The following is a 19,825-nucleotide window of genomic DNA, read 5'->3' as shown; positions in this document are numbered from 1 at the left end:
GCCTGGCTTGTTATCAAAGATACAAAGGAACCCCAAATCAATTTTCATTTTATTCGTTTACCACGCAGGCGGCGTCTGATCAATACTCCCATCAGCCACCGCCTGCTTTTGCCAGTTCAATACAACTCTCAACATTGTCCCCTGCTCTCACTGATCACTGCGCGAGCAGAGGACAGTGATGTGAGCTGTCTTCGGCACTTGGCGCCCAGTAACAACGCGAACAGTACTGCTGACTTCCAGGCGCCAGTACATGTCACACAGATGATATACGGATGTCATCAGTGCAGTACGTTTTGCAGCACATGCTGCTGTTAAAAAAAAAAAAAAAAAAAACGGACATGTCAGCATTTTTTGCACACTGTCCGTGAAAACATACGGACGTGTGCAGTCTCATTCACTACATGTGTATGTGTCTCTGTTGCGTGTGGAAACTGTCTCCACACGTACCGAAAACATTGGCGTGTGAAAGAGCCCTAAGACATCACAGCAGGCTTTGTTGACCCTTTTTTTTAACAATTAAATCTAGCACAAGGTTTTTGACACACAATGTAGTGGCAGAGACCTTGAATACAGCGATGTCACTTACTGGGTTACTAGCTGTAGTATTATAAAAATTACTTGTATCCTCAGAGGGTAATTACTTAAGGGCTTCATAGTCATGAGCTCTGTATAACTCTGCCCACCCCGCTTTCTGCCTATGCACAGTGTACACAGGAAGCTAACAATGGTGTGGCCCAGGGTTATACAGAGCTCAGCACTCAGGGAACTTGTAGATCTGCAGCAGATAATGTGAATTTAGCAAAAATGCAGCAAGCAGTCCAGTAAGTGATACGTCACTGGAATCAAAATATCTGCCCCTACATCTTGCTCCTCTCAGATGAGGTAGCAAAAACCTGCTGACAGATTCCCTTTAATACATCTACAGGGTGGGCCATTTATATGGATGCACCTAAATAAAATGTGAATGGTTGGTGATATCAACTTGCTGTTTGTGGCACATTAGTATATGGAAGGGGGAAACTTTTCAAGATGGTGGTGACCATGCCGGCCATTTTGAAGTTGGCCATTTTGGATCCAACTTTATTTTTTTCAATGGGAAGAGGGTTATGTGAAACATCAAACTTATTGAGAATTTCACAAGAAAAACAATGGTGTGCTTGGTTTTAATGTACCTTTTATTCTTTCATGAGTTATTTACAAGTTCTCTAGTCACCTTCCTCGACAGCCACCTCGGAGGTTGTCTTCCCGCCCTAATAGGGGATAGGAACACAAAGAGGTTAAATAACCCTCCCCTTCCTGCTACCTCAGTGTTTTTCCTGTCCCCTATCGGGGCATGAAGAAGTCTCAAGGGGCTGCCGTGGGCAGCGAGCGAAGCCCCTCTGTACTCACGAAGCTGGGCAGCCGAGCTCGGGGGGTTCGCCTCTCCTCCATGTACTGCTCCCGTCTCCACCGTCGGTGTGACGCGGGACGTGGCCACCCCTCCCGCGCCCTCCGTGGTAAAGCGGGGCGGTTATGGTGCCTGCCGGGGTCCTGCATAGCTCCCTGGCTTCCTCCCAGCGCTGCATTGGAGCCGCGCATGTCAGAAGGGGCGTGCAATCGACCGGAAGTAGCGGTGACGCACACTTTCGGTTTGCGGCCCCAGCGTCCTGTGAGGGGGAAACGCGCGCCGGCACCCGGGGGACCTGAGAATGAGTCCAATGGCAGCGGGGGTCGAGCAATATTCCTCCCCAGGCATGAGGGAGGAGCACCCAGCAAATGAACGCAGCATCACCCTTAAAAGGGTGCAGCAGCTCCAGGTAAGCGCAGTGTGTCTGTGGTGTGTACAGACATGGATGGTGAGAAGCCTTCAAATGCAGCATCTACGGAGCCCAGCGTTCCCCCTCCTACAGTAAGTAGCAGGGCCGGTCCCTTGCCTGTCAAAAAAGTTGGTGGCACAGGTCTGAGTAAGCCTTCTCTTCTTCTTGCAGGAAGACAAAAGTCCTCTGCCCCTAAAACCCCCCGCAATTGTGGTATATGTGGTGCCAGGTTTCCTTCTGACTACAAAAAGAAGTTATGCCAACCTTGTAAAATATCCTGCGTACCGCGCAACCCTCCCTGTTTGACAGCATAAAACTCTCATTAGGCAGGAGGTTCAGACCTCCATAGCAGCCCAGACCCCGGTGGCCCAGGGCCCTGCCCCAAAAAAGAGGAAAAGGGCACCTATGGAAGCCGACTCAGACTCCGGAGAAGTCCGTTCCTCAGGATCGGAGGATATTTGGGAAAATGAGGGCTCCACGTCCACCTCCAGTCATGATGCAAAAAAATACTATTTCTCCTCTGAGGATATGGAGGAGTTAGTCTCCATGGTAAGAAATACCATGGGATTGGAGGAGGAGCAGGTCAGGCTCTCAGTCCAGGATGAGATGTTTGGAGGGTTGAAACCCAGAGGCAGAAAGGGTTTCCCGGTTCATGCGGTTATACAGGACCTAATAGCTCAGGAGTGGTCCTCCCCTGAGAAGGCACTCGCTGTGCCCTCTGAGCTAAAAAATCGGTTTCCCCTAGAGGGTGATAGTTCTATTTAGGAGATCCCCAAGATAGACGTCCAAGTGTCTAAAGTCCCTAAGAAGACGTCCTTGCCCTTTGAGGATGCTTCCCAATTGAAGGATCCGATGGATCGCAAAATAGAAAGCCACCTTAAAAAGTCCTGGGAAGCTTCTATGAACCTTCTCAAAGCAAATATTGAATCAACCTTTTCTGGCTACGTACGTTGGAAGACCACCTATCGGGGGGTACCCCAAGAGAGGAAATTTTAGACTCCCTGTCAATCCTCCAAAAGGCAACAAGTTATTTAGCTGATGCTTCAGGGGAGACGGTACGGGTGGCAGCAAGGTCCCTAGTCCTTTCAAACTCGGCCAGGAGATCCTTGTGGCTGAAGTCATGGGGGGGCGACATCACCTCCAAGACGAAACTCTGTGCCATCCCCTTCCAGGGGCACCACGTGTTCGGGCCTGTCCTGGATGATATCCTTGAGAAGGCTTCCGACAAGAATAAGGCTGGTTTCACATTAGCGCTTTTTAAGCACGGCGCACCGTCAAAAGTGCGCAGCGCAGGTCAAAGCGCAACTAGCGCACGGCCTGCGCACGATCTGCGCACCCTATGCTAAAGATAGGGTGCGCCGATCGCAGGCGCCGCTGTCCGCTAGGAGGCGGCGCTACAAGCAAGGGGCGGGCACGCAGGGCAGAGAGCCGGCTCGGGGGCGGAGCTACCCCCGGCCGTGCGTGCGCTTAAAAAGCGCTAATGTGAAACCAGCCTAAGTCACTGGCGGAACAGAAATCCACCAAAAGGCGTTTTTTTCGTCCTTCAAGAGATCAGACCTCTCAGAAGGCATTCAGAGGGAAGGGCAAGACGGGTCGATGGAGCTACCCGAAAGGGGGTAAAGGAAGAAACCTCATTGTTGCCCCAACAGCAGCAGCCCCCGGAGAAGCAGTGACTCACGGGTTGGGGGTCGACTCACACAGTTTCTCGCCCAATGGCAGGCCACGACCTCGAACAGTGGGTGCACACTATACAATTTGGGCTGAAACTGGAGATCGAGCAACCCCCCCCACATGCCCTAAGAATTACCCCGGCACAGTCCCCAAGTCTGCAAAAAGTCCTGTTGCTTCAGGTAGAAGAGCTTCTACGGGAAGGAATGGTCTCGTATGTACCTCCACAAGAGGCGGGCAGAGGACATTACTCTCGCCTGTTCCTGATAAAGAAACCCTCAGGAAAGCACAGGCTCATCATAAACCTGAAGCCCCTGAATCACTTCATCAAGTACCGAAGGTTCAAGATGGGGTCAGTGAAATCAGCGATCCCTCTTATTGGACGAGGCTGCCAGATGGCTACAATAGATCTAAGGGACGCGTATTACCACGTTCCCATTCATCCAGACCACCGGAAGTTCCTGAGGTTCGCGGTCTCCCACGACCAAGGAATCAGCCATCTCCAGTTCAGTGCCCTACCGTTTGGGGTATCCCCGGCACCAAGGGTGTTCACGAAGATCATGAAAGAAGCGATCATCTCCATTTGGCTTCAGGGGATATGCATTGTACCATATCTAAACGATCTACTGATCGTCTCCCCATCGGTAACCCGGCTGAACCAGGACGTGTCAAGAACCCTACAGATACTCAAAACCCTAGGGTGGATATCGAATCTCCATAAGTCGGCCCTCTATCCTTCCCCAAGGAAAAAATTCCTGGGGATCCTCTTGGATTTGGAGAAGAGGACGTCCTTTCTTCCCGAGGATCGTCAAAAAGACCTTCGGCATAGAATAATCCGCTTCAGAGACCAAAGGGCACCGACGCTGAGGGACGCCATGTCTATCCTTGGTTCCCTAACAGCGTGCATTCAGGCGGTATCCTGGGCACAAGCTCACACGCGAGTCCTCCAGTCATACGTCCTGATAAACGCGAGGAAGTATCCAAACAACCTATCAAAGAGGGTTCCACTTCCAGGACATGTAAAATCGGCCCTCTGGTGGTGGCTGAGTTACCGAAACCTGAGACGAGGAGTAAGCTGGGATCAGCTTCCTCTAAGAATATTATGTACCGATGCCAGTCTGAGAGGCTGGGGAGCCGTGATCAAGGATTCATACTTCCAGGGGCTGTGGCCCCAGAACATAAGATCCGGATCTTCGAATCTAAGGGAGTTGACGGCGGTGGAAGAGTCACTAAAGGCCGCATCAGCCCTTGTCAAGAACCATCATGTTCGGATATACTCTGACAACGTGACCACAGTGGAATATCTAAGACACCAGGGGGGCACAAGGTACGTCAGTCTGAAGAAGGTAGCAACAAGGATCTTCCTCTGGGCAGAAAAGCACCTGTTATCCATTTCCGCGGTACACCTGAAGGGGTCGGAAAACATCCAGGCAGACTTCCTGAGCAGGAAGGACGTCCATCCAGGAGAATGGTGTCTAAACCAAGAGGTCTTCCAGGCTCTAGCCTCGAGATGGGGAGACCCAGAAATCGGCCTATTGGCGAATGCGCAAAATACAAAAGCGGCGACCTATTTCTCCCTCAGTCCCACGTACGGAGCCCGGGGGACGGATGCATTTGCCCATCCATGGGTCTTCAGACTGGCCTACGCCTTTCCCCCAATCCCAATGCTGGCAAGAACGTTACAAAAGATCAGAGCAGACGGAGTCACGACAATCCTGGTGGCTCCCATGTGGCCAGGACAAAGCTGGTACAGCGCTCTGTTGGACATGGCCCAGGAAGGTCCCTTGCTTCTACCCCAGAAGACAGACCTCCTTTTTCAGGGTCCATTACTACACCCGAACCCAACAGAGTTATGTCTAGCAGCTTGGTTATTGAGGCCAACATTCTGAAGGCCAAAGGGTTGTCGGATGAGGTAATCCGGACCCTTCAAAAAAGTAGAAAGCCGGTAACAAATGCAATTTACGGCAAAATATGGAAAAAATTTTCCTCCTGGTGCCTTCCGGGTGCCCCTGACCCCACCCATCCAAATATTGCCCAGGTACTAGATTTCCTGCAGAAAGGGTTAGATCTAGGGCTCACTCCAAGTACGTTTAAAAGTACAGGTATCTGCCCTTAGTGCCTTTTTTGACCAAGACGTAGCCAAACACCGTTGGGTCAAACCGAAGCAGGCAGAATTCGCCCTTCGCTCCCTAGTCAGGTTCCCCCCTGGGATCTGAATTTAGTACTCAATAGCCTGACGCAGGCCCCGTTTGAGCCCCTGTCAGAAGTCCCATTAAAAATTCTCACTCAAAACAGTGTTTCTTGTGGCAATCACATCAGCTAGACTGGCGGGGGAGCTACAGGCCCTCTCAGTACAGGAACCTTACCTCCTACTCAGACAGTATAGTACTGCGTCTAGACCCCTCCTTTATGCCCAAAGTGGTGTCAGACTTTCATAGAAGTCAGGATATTGTGTTGCCCTCATTTTGCCCAAATCCTTCTAATTCGAAGGAAGGCAATTTTCATACCTTGGATGTCCGCAGAGTGGTTCTCCGCTACCTCGAAGCAACCAAGGATTGGAGAATCGATCAGAACCTGTTCCTTCAGTATTCAGGAAGAAATAAGGGGAAGAAAGCGGCAAAGAACACGATAGCAGGCTGGATCAAGCAGTCCATCTCCCTGGCATATTCTTCAAGACATCTCTCTCCTCCCGAGTCGTTAAAAGCCCACTCCACTCGATCAGTCGCTACATCCTGGGCAGCAAGAGGAAACACGTCTTCGGAGCAGATATGCAGAGCTGCCACCTGGTCCTCTGTGCACACCTTTACCAGACACTATAGGCTGGATTTCAATAGGGATCTAACAAACGGATGTGTGAAACATGCCTTAGCAACCACCAATACACATTAAAACTGCGGCCGATAAGGGTACTTATTCCCTCATCACTGTAGCGCCCCCCCAGAATCTGAAAGTCTCCGGGGGTAGCAGAGAACCCGGAAAACATGACCAGTTCTAGATTTTGCAATAGTCAGTGACTCTCTTCTGACATGATGTACATGTCAGAGGAGAGCGAAATGATGCCCCCTGAGGCTACCCAGTACCTCCGCCATCCCCGGACCTTCCTGATCCGTACTATGGCCCGGCGTCCTCTTCCTGGGGAAAAAATATTGGCGGGCGCATGCGTACGCCTGTAAAGATCTGGTTCCTGGAGTCTATCACAGTGATCAAAAAGGTAGTAAATCAAATCCCCTTATAAAAATATATATTTTTTTTCCATTCTTTGCAGTTAGGGTTGGAATTGGGGTTTTTTCAAAAGTAAAAAAAAAAAAAAAAAAAAGGCTGGGGGTGAGTGCAAGTGCTCGCTACTCGAGTATTTAATATGGCACCTAATGTAATAAAATTCTGTGTCGTTCCTGTGGGTTCAAAATTCTCACTATACCCCTGGATAAATCCTTGCGGGGTCTGGTTTCCAAAATGGGGTCGCTTGTGAGGGGTTTCCACAGTTTAGGCATATATGGGACTATCCAAACTCAACATGGCGTCCGCTAATTATTCCATCAAATATTACATTTAAAAAGTCAAATGGCACTCCTTCTCTTCTGAGACCTGCCGTGGGACCAAACAGTGGTTTTCCCCCAGAAAAAAGGTATCTGTATTCAGGAGAAATTACACAACAAATTTTGGGGTCCATTTTTACTGTGACCCTTGTGAAAATAAAAACGTTTGGGTCTAAAGTAAATTTGTGAAAAAAATTAAATGTTAATTTTTTCATCAATATTGCTTCAGTACCTCTAAAACACCTGAAGGGTTAGTAAACTTATTGAATGTGGTTTTGAGCACGCTGAGGGGTGCAGTTTTTAGAATGGTGTCACTTTGGGGTGCTTTGTCATATAGACCCCTCAAAGTCACTTCTAATGTGATGTCCCCCCCCCAAAAAAAAACGTAAATTTTGTTGGAAAAATGAGAAATCGCTGGTCAACTTTTAACCCTTCTAACTTCCTAACAAAAAAAATTGTTTCAAAAACTGTGCTGATGTAAAGTAGACATGTGGGTAATGTTACAACCCCTGGCAAAAATTATGTAATCACTGGCCTTGGAGGATATTCATTTAGTTGTTTAACCCCTTCACCCCCAAGGGTGGTTTGCACGTTCATGACCGGGCCAATTTTTTCAATTCTGACCACTGTACCTTTATGAGGTCATAACTCTGGAACGCTTCCATGGATCCCGGTGATTCTGACATTGTTTTCTCGTGAGATATTGTACTTCATGTTAGTGGTAAAATTTCATTCAAATAACTTGCGTTTATTTGTGAGAAAAATGGAAATTTGGCAAAAATTTAGAAAATTTTGCAATTTTCCAACTTTGAATTTTTATGCCCTTAAATCACAAAGATACAGCACACAAAAAACTTGATAACTAACATTTACCACATGTTTACTTTACATCAGCACAATTTTGGAACCAAAATTTTTTTTTTGTTAGGAAGTTATAAGGGTTAAAAGTTGACCAGCGATTTCTCATTTTTACAACACCATTTTATTTTTAGGACCACATCACATTTGAAGTCACTTTGAGGGGTCTATATGATAGAAAATATCCAAAAGTGACACCATTCTAAAAACTGCACCCCTTAAGGTGCTCAAAACCACATTCAAGAAGTTTATTAACCCTTTAGGTGCGTCACAGGAATTTTTTTGAATATTTAAAAAAAAATGAACGTCTAACTTTTTTTCACAAAAAAAATACTTCAGGTTCAATTTTTTTTATTTTACCAAGGGTAACAGGAAAAATTGGACTGGAAAAGTTATTGTGCAATTTGTCCTGAGTACGCTGATACCTGATATGTGGGGGGGGATGACTGTTTCGGCGCATGGCAGAGCTCAGAATGGAAGGAGCGCCGTTTGACTTTTTCAGTGCAAAATTGGCTTGAATTCAGATCGGACGCCATGTCACGTTTGGAGAGTCCCTGATGTACCTAAACAGTGGAAACCCCCTACAAGTGACCCCATTTTGGAAACTAGACCCCCCCAAGGAACTTATCTAGATATGTGGTGAGAACTTTGAACCCACAAGGGCTTTACAGAAGTTTATAACGTACAGCTGTACAATTGAAAAATCATATTTTTTCCCACAAAAATGATCTTTTCACCCCAATTTTTATTTTCCCAAGGGTAACAGGACCCTAAAAGTTATTGTGCAATTTGTCCTGAGTACGCTGATACCCTACATGTGGGGGTAAACCACTTTTTGGGCGCATGCCAGAGCTCGGAAGGGAAGCAGCGCCATTTGACGTTTTTGGCTGGAATTGAGATCGGACATCATGTCGCGATTGGAAAACCCCTGATGTACCAAAACAGTGGAAACCCCCCACAAATGACACCATTTTGTAAACTAGACCCCCCCCAAGGAACTTATCTAGATGTGTGGTGAGCACTTTGAACCCCCCAGTGCTTCACAGAAGTTTATAACGCCCGGGCGTGATAATAAAAAATTTGTATTTTTTCCACAAACATGATCTTTTAGTCACCATTTTTTTATTTTCCCAAGGGTACCAGGAGAAATTGGACCCCAAAAGTTGTTGTCCAATTTGTCATGAGTACGCTGACACCCCATATGTGGGAGAAAACTACTGTATGGACACACGTCAGGGCTCGGAAGGGAAGTAGTGACGTTTTGGAATGCAGACTTTGATGGAATGGTCTGCGGGTGTCGTGCGTTTGGAGAGCCCCTGATGTACCTAAACTATTGAAACTCCCCACAAGTGACCCCATTTTGGACACTAGACCCCCCCACGGAACTTATCTAGATGTGTGGTGAGCACTTTGAACCCCCAAGTGCTTCACAGAAGTTTATAACGCTCGGACGTGAAAATAAAAAAATCATTTTTTTCCACAAAAATGATATTTTTGCCCCCAATTTTTTATTTTCCTAAGGGTAACAGGAGAAATTGGACCCCAAAAATTGTTTTGCAATTTGACCTGAGTAGGCTGATACCCTATATGTGGGGGTAAAACACTGTTTGGGTGCATGGCAGAGCTTGGAAGGGAAGGAGCACCATTTGACTTTTTCAACGCAGAATTGGCTGGAATTGAGATCAGACGCCATGTTGCCTTTGGAGAGCCCCTGATGTGCCCAAACAGTGGAAACCCCCAATTCTAACTCCAACCCGAACCCCAACACACCCCTAACCTTAATCTCAGCCCTAACACTAGCCCTAGCCCTAACCCAACCCTAGCCCTAACCCTAATGGAAAAATGGAAATAAATACATTTTTTTTATTTTATTATTTTTCCCTAACTAAGGGGGTGATAACGGGGGGTTTGATTTACTATTTATGGCGGTTTTTATATTTGGCAGCTGTCGCACGCTAAAAGACGCTTTTAATTGTAAAAATAGTTTTTGCATCACCACATATTGAGAGCTATAATTTTTCCGTATTTTGACCCACCGAGTCATGTGAGTTCTTATTTTTTGCGGGACGAGTTGACGTTTTTATTGGTACCATTTTCGGGCACGTGACATTTTTTGATCGTTTTTGTTCCGATTTTTGGGACGCAGAATGAACAAAAACCAGCGTTTCATGAATTTCTTTTGGGGGGGTGCGTTTACACCGTTGCGTGTGCGAATATCAATTTTTGCATCGCTTTATTGTGCGAGCTATAACTTTTTTATTTTTTCGCTGATGATGCTATGTGGCGGCTCATTTTTTGCGGGACAAGATGACGTTTTCAGCGGTACCATGGATATTTATATGCGTCTTTTTGATCGCGCGTTATTACACTTTTTGTTTGGCGGTTTGATAAATCATTATTTTTTGCTTTGTTTTTTATTATTTTTTAAGGGGTTCGCTAAAGGGGTTAACTAATGGGACAGTTTTATAGGGCGGGTCGTTACAGATGCGGCGATGCCTAATATGTGTACTTTTATTGGTTTTTTTTTTGGTTTTTTTATTTAAAAAAAATGGATTTATTGGGGGAATATTTTTTTTTTTTTTTTTCTAATTTATTTGGCGAATTTTTTTTTTTTTAAATTTATTTTAACAATTTTTTTTTTATTATTTTTTTTTTTACTTTATTAAATAGTCCCAGGTGGGACATCACTGTCCTGTGACAGATCGCTGATCTGTCACATCACAGATCACTGTGACAGATCAGCGATCTGTCACAGGCAGTGCAGAAGGCTTCCTCATGCCTGCGCTTTGCAGGCACTGAGGAAGCCAGCCTCCTGCAGGCCCCCGAAGGCCCCCATCGCCATCTTATATTCGGGGGCCTGCAGGAAAGGAGCCCCCCCCCCCGCAGCAGCGCTGCACATTGCGCTGCCGTGGGGGGCTTAGGGAAGCACGGAGGGAGCCCCCTCCCTGCCGATGCTTCCCTTTAACCCCCGGTACACCGGTGCAAGGGGTTAACATGTCGGGGGCGGTCCGTGACCGCCCCTGACACATTGTGCCGGGTGTCAGCTGTGATAATCAGCTGACACCCGGCCGCGATCAGCGGCGCTCACCACGTGGGCGCCGCTGATCGCGGTAGACGTACTATCCCGTCCATGGGCATAGGGGCCCGGATCCCATGGACGGGATAGTACGTCTGATGTCAGGAAGGGGTTAATTATGTAGAAAAAAAACATCAGACATGGCACAAAACTAAAGTCAATTCAAATGGCAACTTTATGGCTTTAAGAAACACTAAAAGAAATCAAGAGCAAAAAATGTGGTAGTCAGTAATGGTTACTTTTTTAAACCCAGTACATGGGAAAAACTATGGAATCACTCAATTCTGAGGGAAAAAAAAATTATGGAATCATGAAAAACAAACCAACAAAAAAAACCACTCCAACACATCACTAGTATTTTGTTGCACCACCTCTGGCATTTATAACAGCTTGCAGTCTCTGAGGCATGGACTTAATGAGGGTCAAACAGTACTCTTCATCAATCTGGCTCCAACGTTATCTGATTGCTGTTGCCAGATCACCTTTGCATGTTGGAGCCTTGTCATGGACCATTTTCTTAACTTCCACCAAAGATTTTCAATTGGATTGAGATCCGGACTATTTTCAGGCCATGACGTTGACCTTATGTGTCTTTTTACACAGAATGTTTTCAGTTTTTGCTCTATGGCAGGATGCATTATCATCTTGAAAAATGATTTCATCATCCCCAAACATCATTTCAATTTATGGCATAAGAAAAGTGTCCAAAATATCAACATAAACTTGTGCATTTATTGACGATGTAATGACAGCCAACTCCCCAGTGCCTTTACCTGACATGCAGCCCCATATCAACAATGACTGTGGAAATATGCACGTTCTCTTCAGGCAGTCATCTTTATAAATCTCATTGGAACGGCACCAAACAAAAGTTCCAGCATCATCACCCTTGCCCAATGCAGATTCGCGATTCATCACTGAATGACTTTCATCCAGTCATCCACAGTCCACGATTGCTTTTCCTTAGCCCAATGTAACCTTGTTGTTTTCTGTTTAGGTGTTAATGATGGCTTTCATTTAGCTTTTCTGTATGTAAATCCTATTTCCTTTAGGCGGTTTCTTACAGTTCGGTCAATGACATTGACTCCAGTTTCCTCCCATTCGTTCCTCATTTGTTTGTTGTGCATTTCCTGTTTTGGAGCCATATTGCCTTAAGTTTCTGGTCTTGAGGCTTTGATGTCTTCCTTGGTCTACCAGTATGTTTGCCTTTAACAACCTTCCCATGTTTGTGTTTTGTCCAGATATTAGACACAGCTGACTGTGAACAACCAACATCTTTTGCAACATTGCGTGATGACTTGCCCTCTTTTAAGAGTTTTATAATCCTCTCCTTTGTTTCAATTGACATCTCTCGTGTTGGAGCCATGATTCATGTCAGTCCACTTGGTGCAACAGCTCTCCAAGGTGTGATCACTCCTTTTTAGATGAAGACTAAGGAGCAGATCTAATTTGATGCAGGTGTTTTGGGAATGAAAATTTGCAGGGTGATTCCATAACTTTTTCCCTCAGAGTTGAGTGACTCCATAATTTTTCCCCTATGCTTGGTTTAAAAAAGTAACCATTACTGACTACCACATTTTTTGTTCTTGATTTCTTTGTGTTTCTTAAAGCCAGAAGGTTGCCATTTGAATTGACTTTATTTTTGTGCCATGTCTGTGATCTGCTTTTTTTTTCTACAAAATTAAACAACTGAATGAACATGACTCTCTAATTTAAGGGCTTAAGAATTAAGTTTTAAAATTGTGAAATCTTCATAATGTTATCCAAATTTCTGTGTTTTTCACAAACGCAAGTCATATCGGGGAAATTTTACGACTTTCATATGAAGTACAATATGTCACGACAAAACATTCTCAGAATCAGTGGGATCCGTTGAAGGGTTTCAGAGTTATTACTATGTAAAGTGACTGTGGTCAGAATTGTATAATTTTGCCTGGTCATTAAGGTCAAAATTGACTGGGTCATTAAAGGGTTAATGTATATCCATGTTATATCATTTTCAAAGACCTAAGGTAGAGTTGTTGCTTATGACTATTTACTATTATTATTGCTACTAACATTGTTCTTGTTTAAGCTCGCAAAAGGAAATTGGATGACAGTCCCAAAGGAATGGCTAATGAGCAAGATATGAGCGAAAAACAAGTAGCAAAGAAAAAAAAATCTGATTCGGTAAGCAGTGGTCAGTGACATGACGTTGTTCAGACCAATTATAGACATATGTAGCAAAATTATAAGTAAAAAAAATTAAAATAAAACAGACAACAATCATTGTTTCCCCCACAGTAGCAGCAGTGTGTTGGCGCCTTGGACAAAGTCCACAGTTTGAGGAGGAAATCCTCTGTGAATTTCGCTGCAAGTCCACGGTGAATGCACAGCAAAATCCACTTGTGTAGCATGTAGATTTTTCTACCAATTCACCCTGAACTTCACCCCTATACTTTGCATTCAAGGGGGAGAAATCCGCAGTCAAAAAGTGTGACCAGTCTGCAACAACCCACCAGATGATGCTGCAGCATTGGAAAGTATTTTGTACTGTAGAATCAGAGTAAACAATCTTGATGGTTTACAAATTGTGCTTATCTGATAAATAAATTCCAGTTCAGAAAGCCAATCTTGATTAGTGTACCAAAGTATTTAGTAATATAATATTACATTATAGAACAGATTCATTCATGTAGCAACTATTTGGTGTACTGCTCTATAACACATTCTAGAAATTTGTTATTGTAGCCATTTGTTTCCACACTCAGTACTCTCTTAGCTCTTTTAATCCGTGCCATCCACCATGACAAATGATTGAGATGACTCTGGATTTCAGGATTTGTGCTACCTTGAGGTATAGAAATGACTTCTGCTCCCTTTATCCTTGCAGTTTGCTGTAGATGACAGTTCTGATTCTGATGATGAATTTGAAAAACAAGAAGCCAGTGTAAGAAAGCTGCAGAAACATTTTCCAGATTTGGATAAGGAGGTGAGTGTAACTGCACAATGTTTGTGAATTTATATTTTTTCACTCTTTTATGCTTTTTCTTTTTGGACTCCAGAAAATACAAGTAATTTTTTTTTTTTTTATTCTGTTCCATTTGTGTTTTTAAAAAAAAATTGTCTGCTTTGGACAGTAGTGATGAGCGAGCATGCTTGGGTGTCCTTCGAGTATTTTGGCGTGCTCGGAGATTTAGTTACCATCACCTCAACTGCATTATTTGCAACTGCTAGACAGCTTAAATACATGTGTGAAATGCCTGTTGGTTAGGGAATTCCCACATGTATTCAGCCTGTCTACAAGTCGCAAATCATGCAGCTGAGACGACGAAAACTAAATCTCCGAGCACGCCAAAATACTCGGAGGACACCCGAGCATGCTGGGAAAGCCCGAGCAATGAGTATACTCGCTCATCACTACTGGTCACACATTGTGCTGTAAAATGCAGCTTGGCCCCATTTAGGAGCATGTGGCCAGCTGCCGTTTACCCAGCTTGTTGGCTGCAAGTGCTTTTATACAGGTTGCAAATGATACTATACTGTGACCAGAATGCTGAATGGGCATTGCAGCCTCTTAACTTTCAAGATTGGCAGGTTATACCAGTAGTCTGATACCTACTAATTGATCACAAATATGGAATTACTCGCCAGGTAGATGTCTCCACCACCGCTTGCAACATTGCAGAGATCCAGAAAGCCTGTCATCCAGTGCAGTCAAATATACTTCAAGAATACCAAAAAAACGGATATCTCCCTTAAAAATTCTTAGATAATTTTTTTATTCATCCATTTAAAAATCGTCATAGCAGGACAGTTACATGTTGGCGCATTTCAACTTAGTCTTTAATTGTAGCCAAGCGATTAAGACTGCTAAGTTGAAACGCGTCAACATGTATCGCTGTTCTGCTATGACTATTTTTAAATGGATTATCAATTAAATAATTTTTTTTTGCAAGTTAAAATTAGGCAAATTCTTTATAAGATGGATATAGACCTCAATTAAAAGGTTTGTGTGTTTTTTTTATTTTTTTTTTTTTATATATAACTATTTTGATTAATTTGTATTAAATTTCACTGCTCACGTCAGGCTTGTTCTAGTTAGCGGCTCTATATGGGATTGAAAACTTTTTCGGTATGCACACACCTATTTAACTGTACATCTATCTGCTGCTTTGTAACATGAGGACTTTAGATATGGCATCGGTTTTAGTGTAATAGGTTTGTATTAAGGGCAGTACTGAGATATCTCTTCTGAAATGTGTAATTGAGTAGACTGCTTTCTGGACATGAAATGCCATTAGCCTACATTTGAAGATGCAAGATAGGAAAAAAATGGTCAGACAATCCGCGCTGCGAATCACTATGAACAATTATTATTAAAAAGGATGTCAAGGTTCATTGCTTGAACACGATAGACACTTAATAGACAAAATATTATATAAATTTCGGTTATAAAATTATTATTATACTTGCGTTATAAAATAACTAATATATATTAATTTCTTTATTAACAATCGACGTTCCAAGCAACTTTGACATCCTTTTGAATCAGGTGACCTGTTAGACGACGAGCACCTGAATGACAAGTGTACTGTTTTTTCTTTTTAAGAACCTGTTCATGATACTTGCATGTGGTTTTTTCCTGAGGAAGGAGTTCTGTGAAACTGCAAAACGCGTTGAGTAAAGACCACTGTAGTAGTAATTGTTCATAGTGATTCGCAGCGCGGATTGTCTGACCACTTTTTTTCCTATCCTGCATCTTCTATATCGGTCCCTCGTGGATCTGTGGTTTCTGCTGCAGCGAATCCTCCATGCTTATTACAAGCTCCATCTGGTGAGTGTAGTATTTTTAAATTGATATACCTACACTGGATAATGCACTATTGCTCTATTTCTCTTCAATAGTATCCCTATTATCCTAAATTTAACGTGGCATCTGAAGTTTATTGTGCAACCACATCATTCAGACTTTCGCCAGCCAATGGCCGCACTGTTGTGAAACAAATCCAGATGCTTGCTCGTTCTGCCTTAATCACAGACTGTTGTGATTTTCTTTACTACGAATGATTACTGATGAAGGAGCATGTGACCATACCTGTTCTTCATCCTCATGAATCATCCACAAGAAATCAGCTGTCTTATGCAGAGTGTCTTCAGTTGGAGAAGGAGGCGGCTCCTCCAACTGAAGACGCTCTGCATAAGACAGCTGATTTCTTGTTAATAGTAATGTGGGACACAGTAGCCATGAGTATTCACCCTGCCATTAGAAGGCTTGACACTAGGTGAAAAAAATTAAAATTTTTGATGCATTCTGATGAGCGATTCTCACTCCTAGGACACTAAGCAGCTCCGCTTTAGCATGGTGTCTGTAGAAGGCAGACTCTAGCTCTATCAAGTCTTCGTGAAGTTTTTTTTTTTTTTTTTTTTTTTTTTTTTTTACTTGTGATAGTATTTACCCCCCTTGGCTTTTTATCCATTTTTTTTTTTACGTGGCAACCTGTGTTTAACCCCTTTCCTACATTGGACGTAATATTCCGTCCATGTGACCTGGGCCCTAAGTCCCATGGACGGAATATTACGTCATAGCGATCAGCAGCGCCCACGTAGTGAGCGCCGCTGATCGCGGCCAGGTGTCAGCTTATTATCACAGCTGACACCAGGCACAATGTGTCAGGGGCAGTCACGGACCGCCCCCGACACGTTAACCCCTTGCACACCGCGAGCAAACACGATCGCGGTGTACCAGGGGTTAAAGGGAAGCATCGGCAGGGAGGGGGCTCCCTCCGTTCTTCCCTGAGCCCCCCCACAGCAGTGCAATGTGCAGCGCTGCTGCGGGGGGCTCTTTCCCTGCAGGTCCCCGGATCCAAGATGGCGACGGGGACCTTCGGGGGCCTGTAGGGAGCTGACTTCCTCAGTGCCTGCAAAGCGCAGGCATGAGCAAGTCTGCGTCTATGCCTGTGACAGATCGCTGATCTGTCACAGTGATCTGTGATGTGACAGATCAGCGATCTGTCACAGGACAGTTATGTCCCCCCTGGGACAATGTAATAAAGTTAAAAAAAAATTAAAAAAAAGTGTAAAAATAATTTAAAAATAATCGCTAAATAAAAAAAAAAAAATATTCCCTAATTCATTTTATGGAAAGAAAAACAATAAAAGTACACATATTTGGTATCGCCACGTCCGTAACGAGGCGCCCTATAAAACTCTGATTAGTTAACCCCTTTAGCGAACCCCTTAAAAAATAAAAAACGAAGCAAAAAATGATTTATTATCCTACCGCCGAACAAAAAGTGAAATAACGCGCAATCAAAAAGACGCATATAAATATCCATGGTACCGCTGAAAATGTCATCTTGTCCCGCAAAAAACGAGCCGCCATACAGCATCATCAGCAAAAAAATAAAAAAGTTATAGCTCGCAGAATAAAGCAATGCAAAAATAATTATTTTTTATATAAAATTGTTTTCATTGCATAAAAGCGCCAAAACATAAAAAAAGACCTAAATGAGGTATCGCTGTAACCGTACTGACCCAAAGAATAAAACCGCTTTATCAATTTTACCGCACGCGTAACGGTGTAAACACCCCCCCCAATAGAAATTCATGAAACGCTGGTTTGTTCATTCTGCGTCCCAAAAATCGGAATAAAAAGTGATCAAAGATGTCACGTGCCCGAAAATGATGCCAATAAAAACGTCAACTCGTCCCGCAAAAAAGACCTCACATGACTTGGTGGGTCAAAATAGGGAAAAATTATAGCTTTCAATATATGGTGATGTAAAAACTATTTTTAAAATAAAAAGCGTCTTTTAGCGTGTGACAGCTGCCAAAAATAAAAACCGCCATAAATAGTAAATCAAACCCCCCGTTATCACCCCCGTAGTTAGGGAAAAATAATAAAATTAAAAGAAAATATATTTATTTCCATTTTCCCGTTAGGGTTAGGGCTAGTGTTAGGGCTGAGATTAGGGTTAGGGGTGTGTTGGGGTTAGGGTTGGAGTTATAATTGGGGGGTTTCCACTGTTTGGGCACATCAGGTGCTCTCCAAATGCAACATGGCGTCTGATCTCAATTCCAGCCAATTCTGCGTTGAAAAAGTCAAATGGTGCTCCTTCCCTTCTAAGCTCTGCCATGCGCCCAAACAGTGCTTTACCCCCACATATAGGGTATCAGCCTACTCAGGACAAATTGCAAAGCAACTTTTGGGGTCCAATTTCTCCTGTTACCCTTAGGAAAATAAAAATTTGGGGGCAAAAATATCATTTTTGTGGAAAAAAAATGATTTTTTTATTTTCACGCCCGGACGTTATAAACTTCTGTGAAGCACTTGGGGGTTCAAAGTGCTCACCACACATCTAGATAAGTTCCGTGGGGGGTCTAGTTTCGAAAATGGGGTCACTTGTGGGGAGTTTCAATAGTTTAGGTACTTCAGGGGCTCTCCAAAGGCAACATGACACCCGCAGACCATTCCATCAAAGTCTGCATTCCAAAACGTCACTACTTCCCTTCCGAGCCCCGACGTATGCCCATACAGTAGTTTTCTCCCACATATGAGGTATCAGCGTACTCAGGACAAATTGGACAACAACTTTTGGGGTCCAATTTCTCCTGGTACCCTTGGGAAAATAAAAAAAATTGGTGACTAAAAGATCATGTTTGAGGAAAAAATACGATTTTTTTATTTTGACGCCCGGGCGTTATAAACTTCTGTGAAGCACTGGGGTGTTCAAAGTGCTCACCACACCATCTAGATAAGTTCCTTGGGGGGGTCTAGTTTCCAAAATGGTGTCATTTGTGGGGGGTTTTCAAAGTTTTGGTACATCAGGAGCTTTCCAAACGCGACATGGTGTCCGATCTCAATTCCTGCCAAAAACGTCAAATGGTGCTGCTTCCCTTCCGAGCTCTGCCTTGCGCTCAAATAGTCGTTTACACCCACATATGGGGTATCCGCATAATCAGGACAAATTGCACAATAACTTTTAAGCTCCTGTTACCCTTGGGAAAATAAAAATTGGGGGTGAAGAGATCATTTTTGTGGAAAAAAAATGATTTTTTAATTGTACCGCTGTACGTTATAAACTTCTGTGAAGCTCTTGTGGGTTCAAAGTTCTCACCACATATCTAGATAAGTTTCTTGGGGGGTCTAGTTTCCAAAATGGGGTCTCTTGTGGGGGGTTTCCACTGTTTAGGTACATCAGGGGCTCTCCAAACGTGACATGGCGTCCGATCTGAATTCCAGCCAATTTTGCATTGAAAAAGTCAAACGGCGCTCCTTCCATTCTGAGCTCTGCCATACACCGAAACAGTGGTTCCCTTCCACAAATCAGGTATCAGCATACTCAGGACAAATTGCACAATAACTTTTCCAGTCCAATTTCTCCTGTTACTCTTGGTAAAATAAAAAAATTGAACCTGAAGGTTTTTTTTTGTGAAAAAGTTAAATGTTCATTTTTTTTAAATATTCAAAAAAATTCCTGTGACGCACCTACCAAGGGTGGTTTGCACGTTAACTCCCGGGCCAATTGTTACAATTCTGACCACTGTCCCTTTATGAGGTAATAACTGAAACGCTTCCATGGATCCTGGTGATTCTGACACTGTTTTCTCGTGACGTATTGTACTTCATGTTAGTGGTAAAATTTCATTCATATAACTTCCGTTTATTTGTGAAAAAAACGGAAATTTGGCGAAAATTTTGCAATTTGCTGACTTTGAATTTTTATGCCCTTAAATCACAGAGATATGGCACACAAAAAACTTAATAAGTAACATTTCCCACATGTTTACTTTACATCAGCACAATTTTGGTACCAAAATTTTTTTTTGTTAGGAGGTTATAAGGGTTAAAAGTTGACCAGTGATTTCTCATTTTTACAACACCATTTTATTTTTAGGGACCACATCAC

At 43.6% G+C, this 19,825-nt stretch overlaps 1 protein-coding gene across 1 annotated transcript in view; it reads left to right on the top strand.

Moving 5' to 3' along the window:
- The window catches only part of SMARCAD1 (SNF2 related chromatin remodeling ATPase with DExD box 1), a 217,570-nt gene that overhangs the window by 77,078 nt on the left and 120,667 nt on the right, over positions 1 to 19,825 (top strand). Inside the window, exons 6-7 of the mRNA XM_073590005.1 lie at positions 13,009 to 13,103; positions 13,807 to 13,905. Coding sequence (XP_073446106.1) covers positions 13,009 to 13,103; positions 13,807 to 13,905 — 194 coding nt within the window. The remainder of the gene's footprint in view (positions 1 to 13,008; positions 13,104 to 13,806; positions 13,906 to 19,825) is intronic.

This window comes from Dendrobates tinctorius, unplaced genomic scaffold (assembly GCF_039654945.1).
Source record: "Dendrobates tinctorius isolate UK_male_01 unplaced genomic scaffold, ASM3965494v1 ptg000011l, whole genome shotgun sequence".
Classification (NCBI taxonomy): Eukaryota; Metazoa; Chordata; class Amphibia; order Anura; family Dendrobatidae; genus Dendrobates; species Dendrobates tinctorius.
This window is presented reverse-complemented; position numbering and strand designations above follow the sequence as displayed.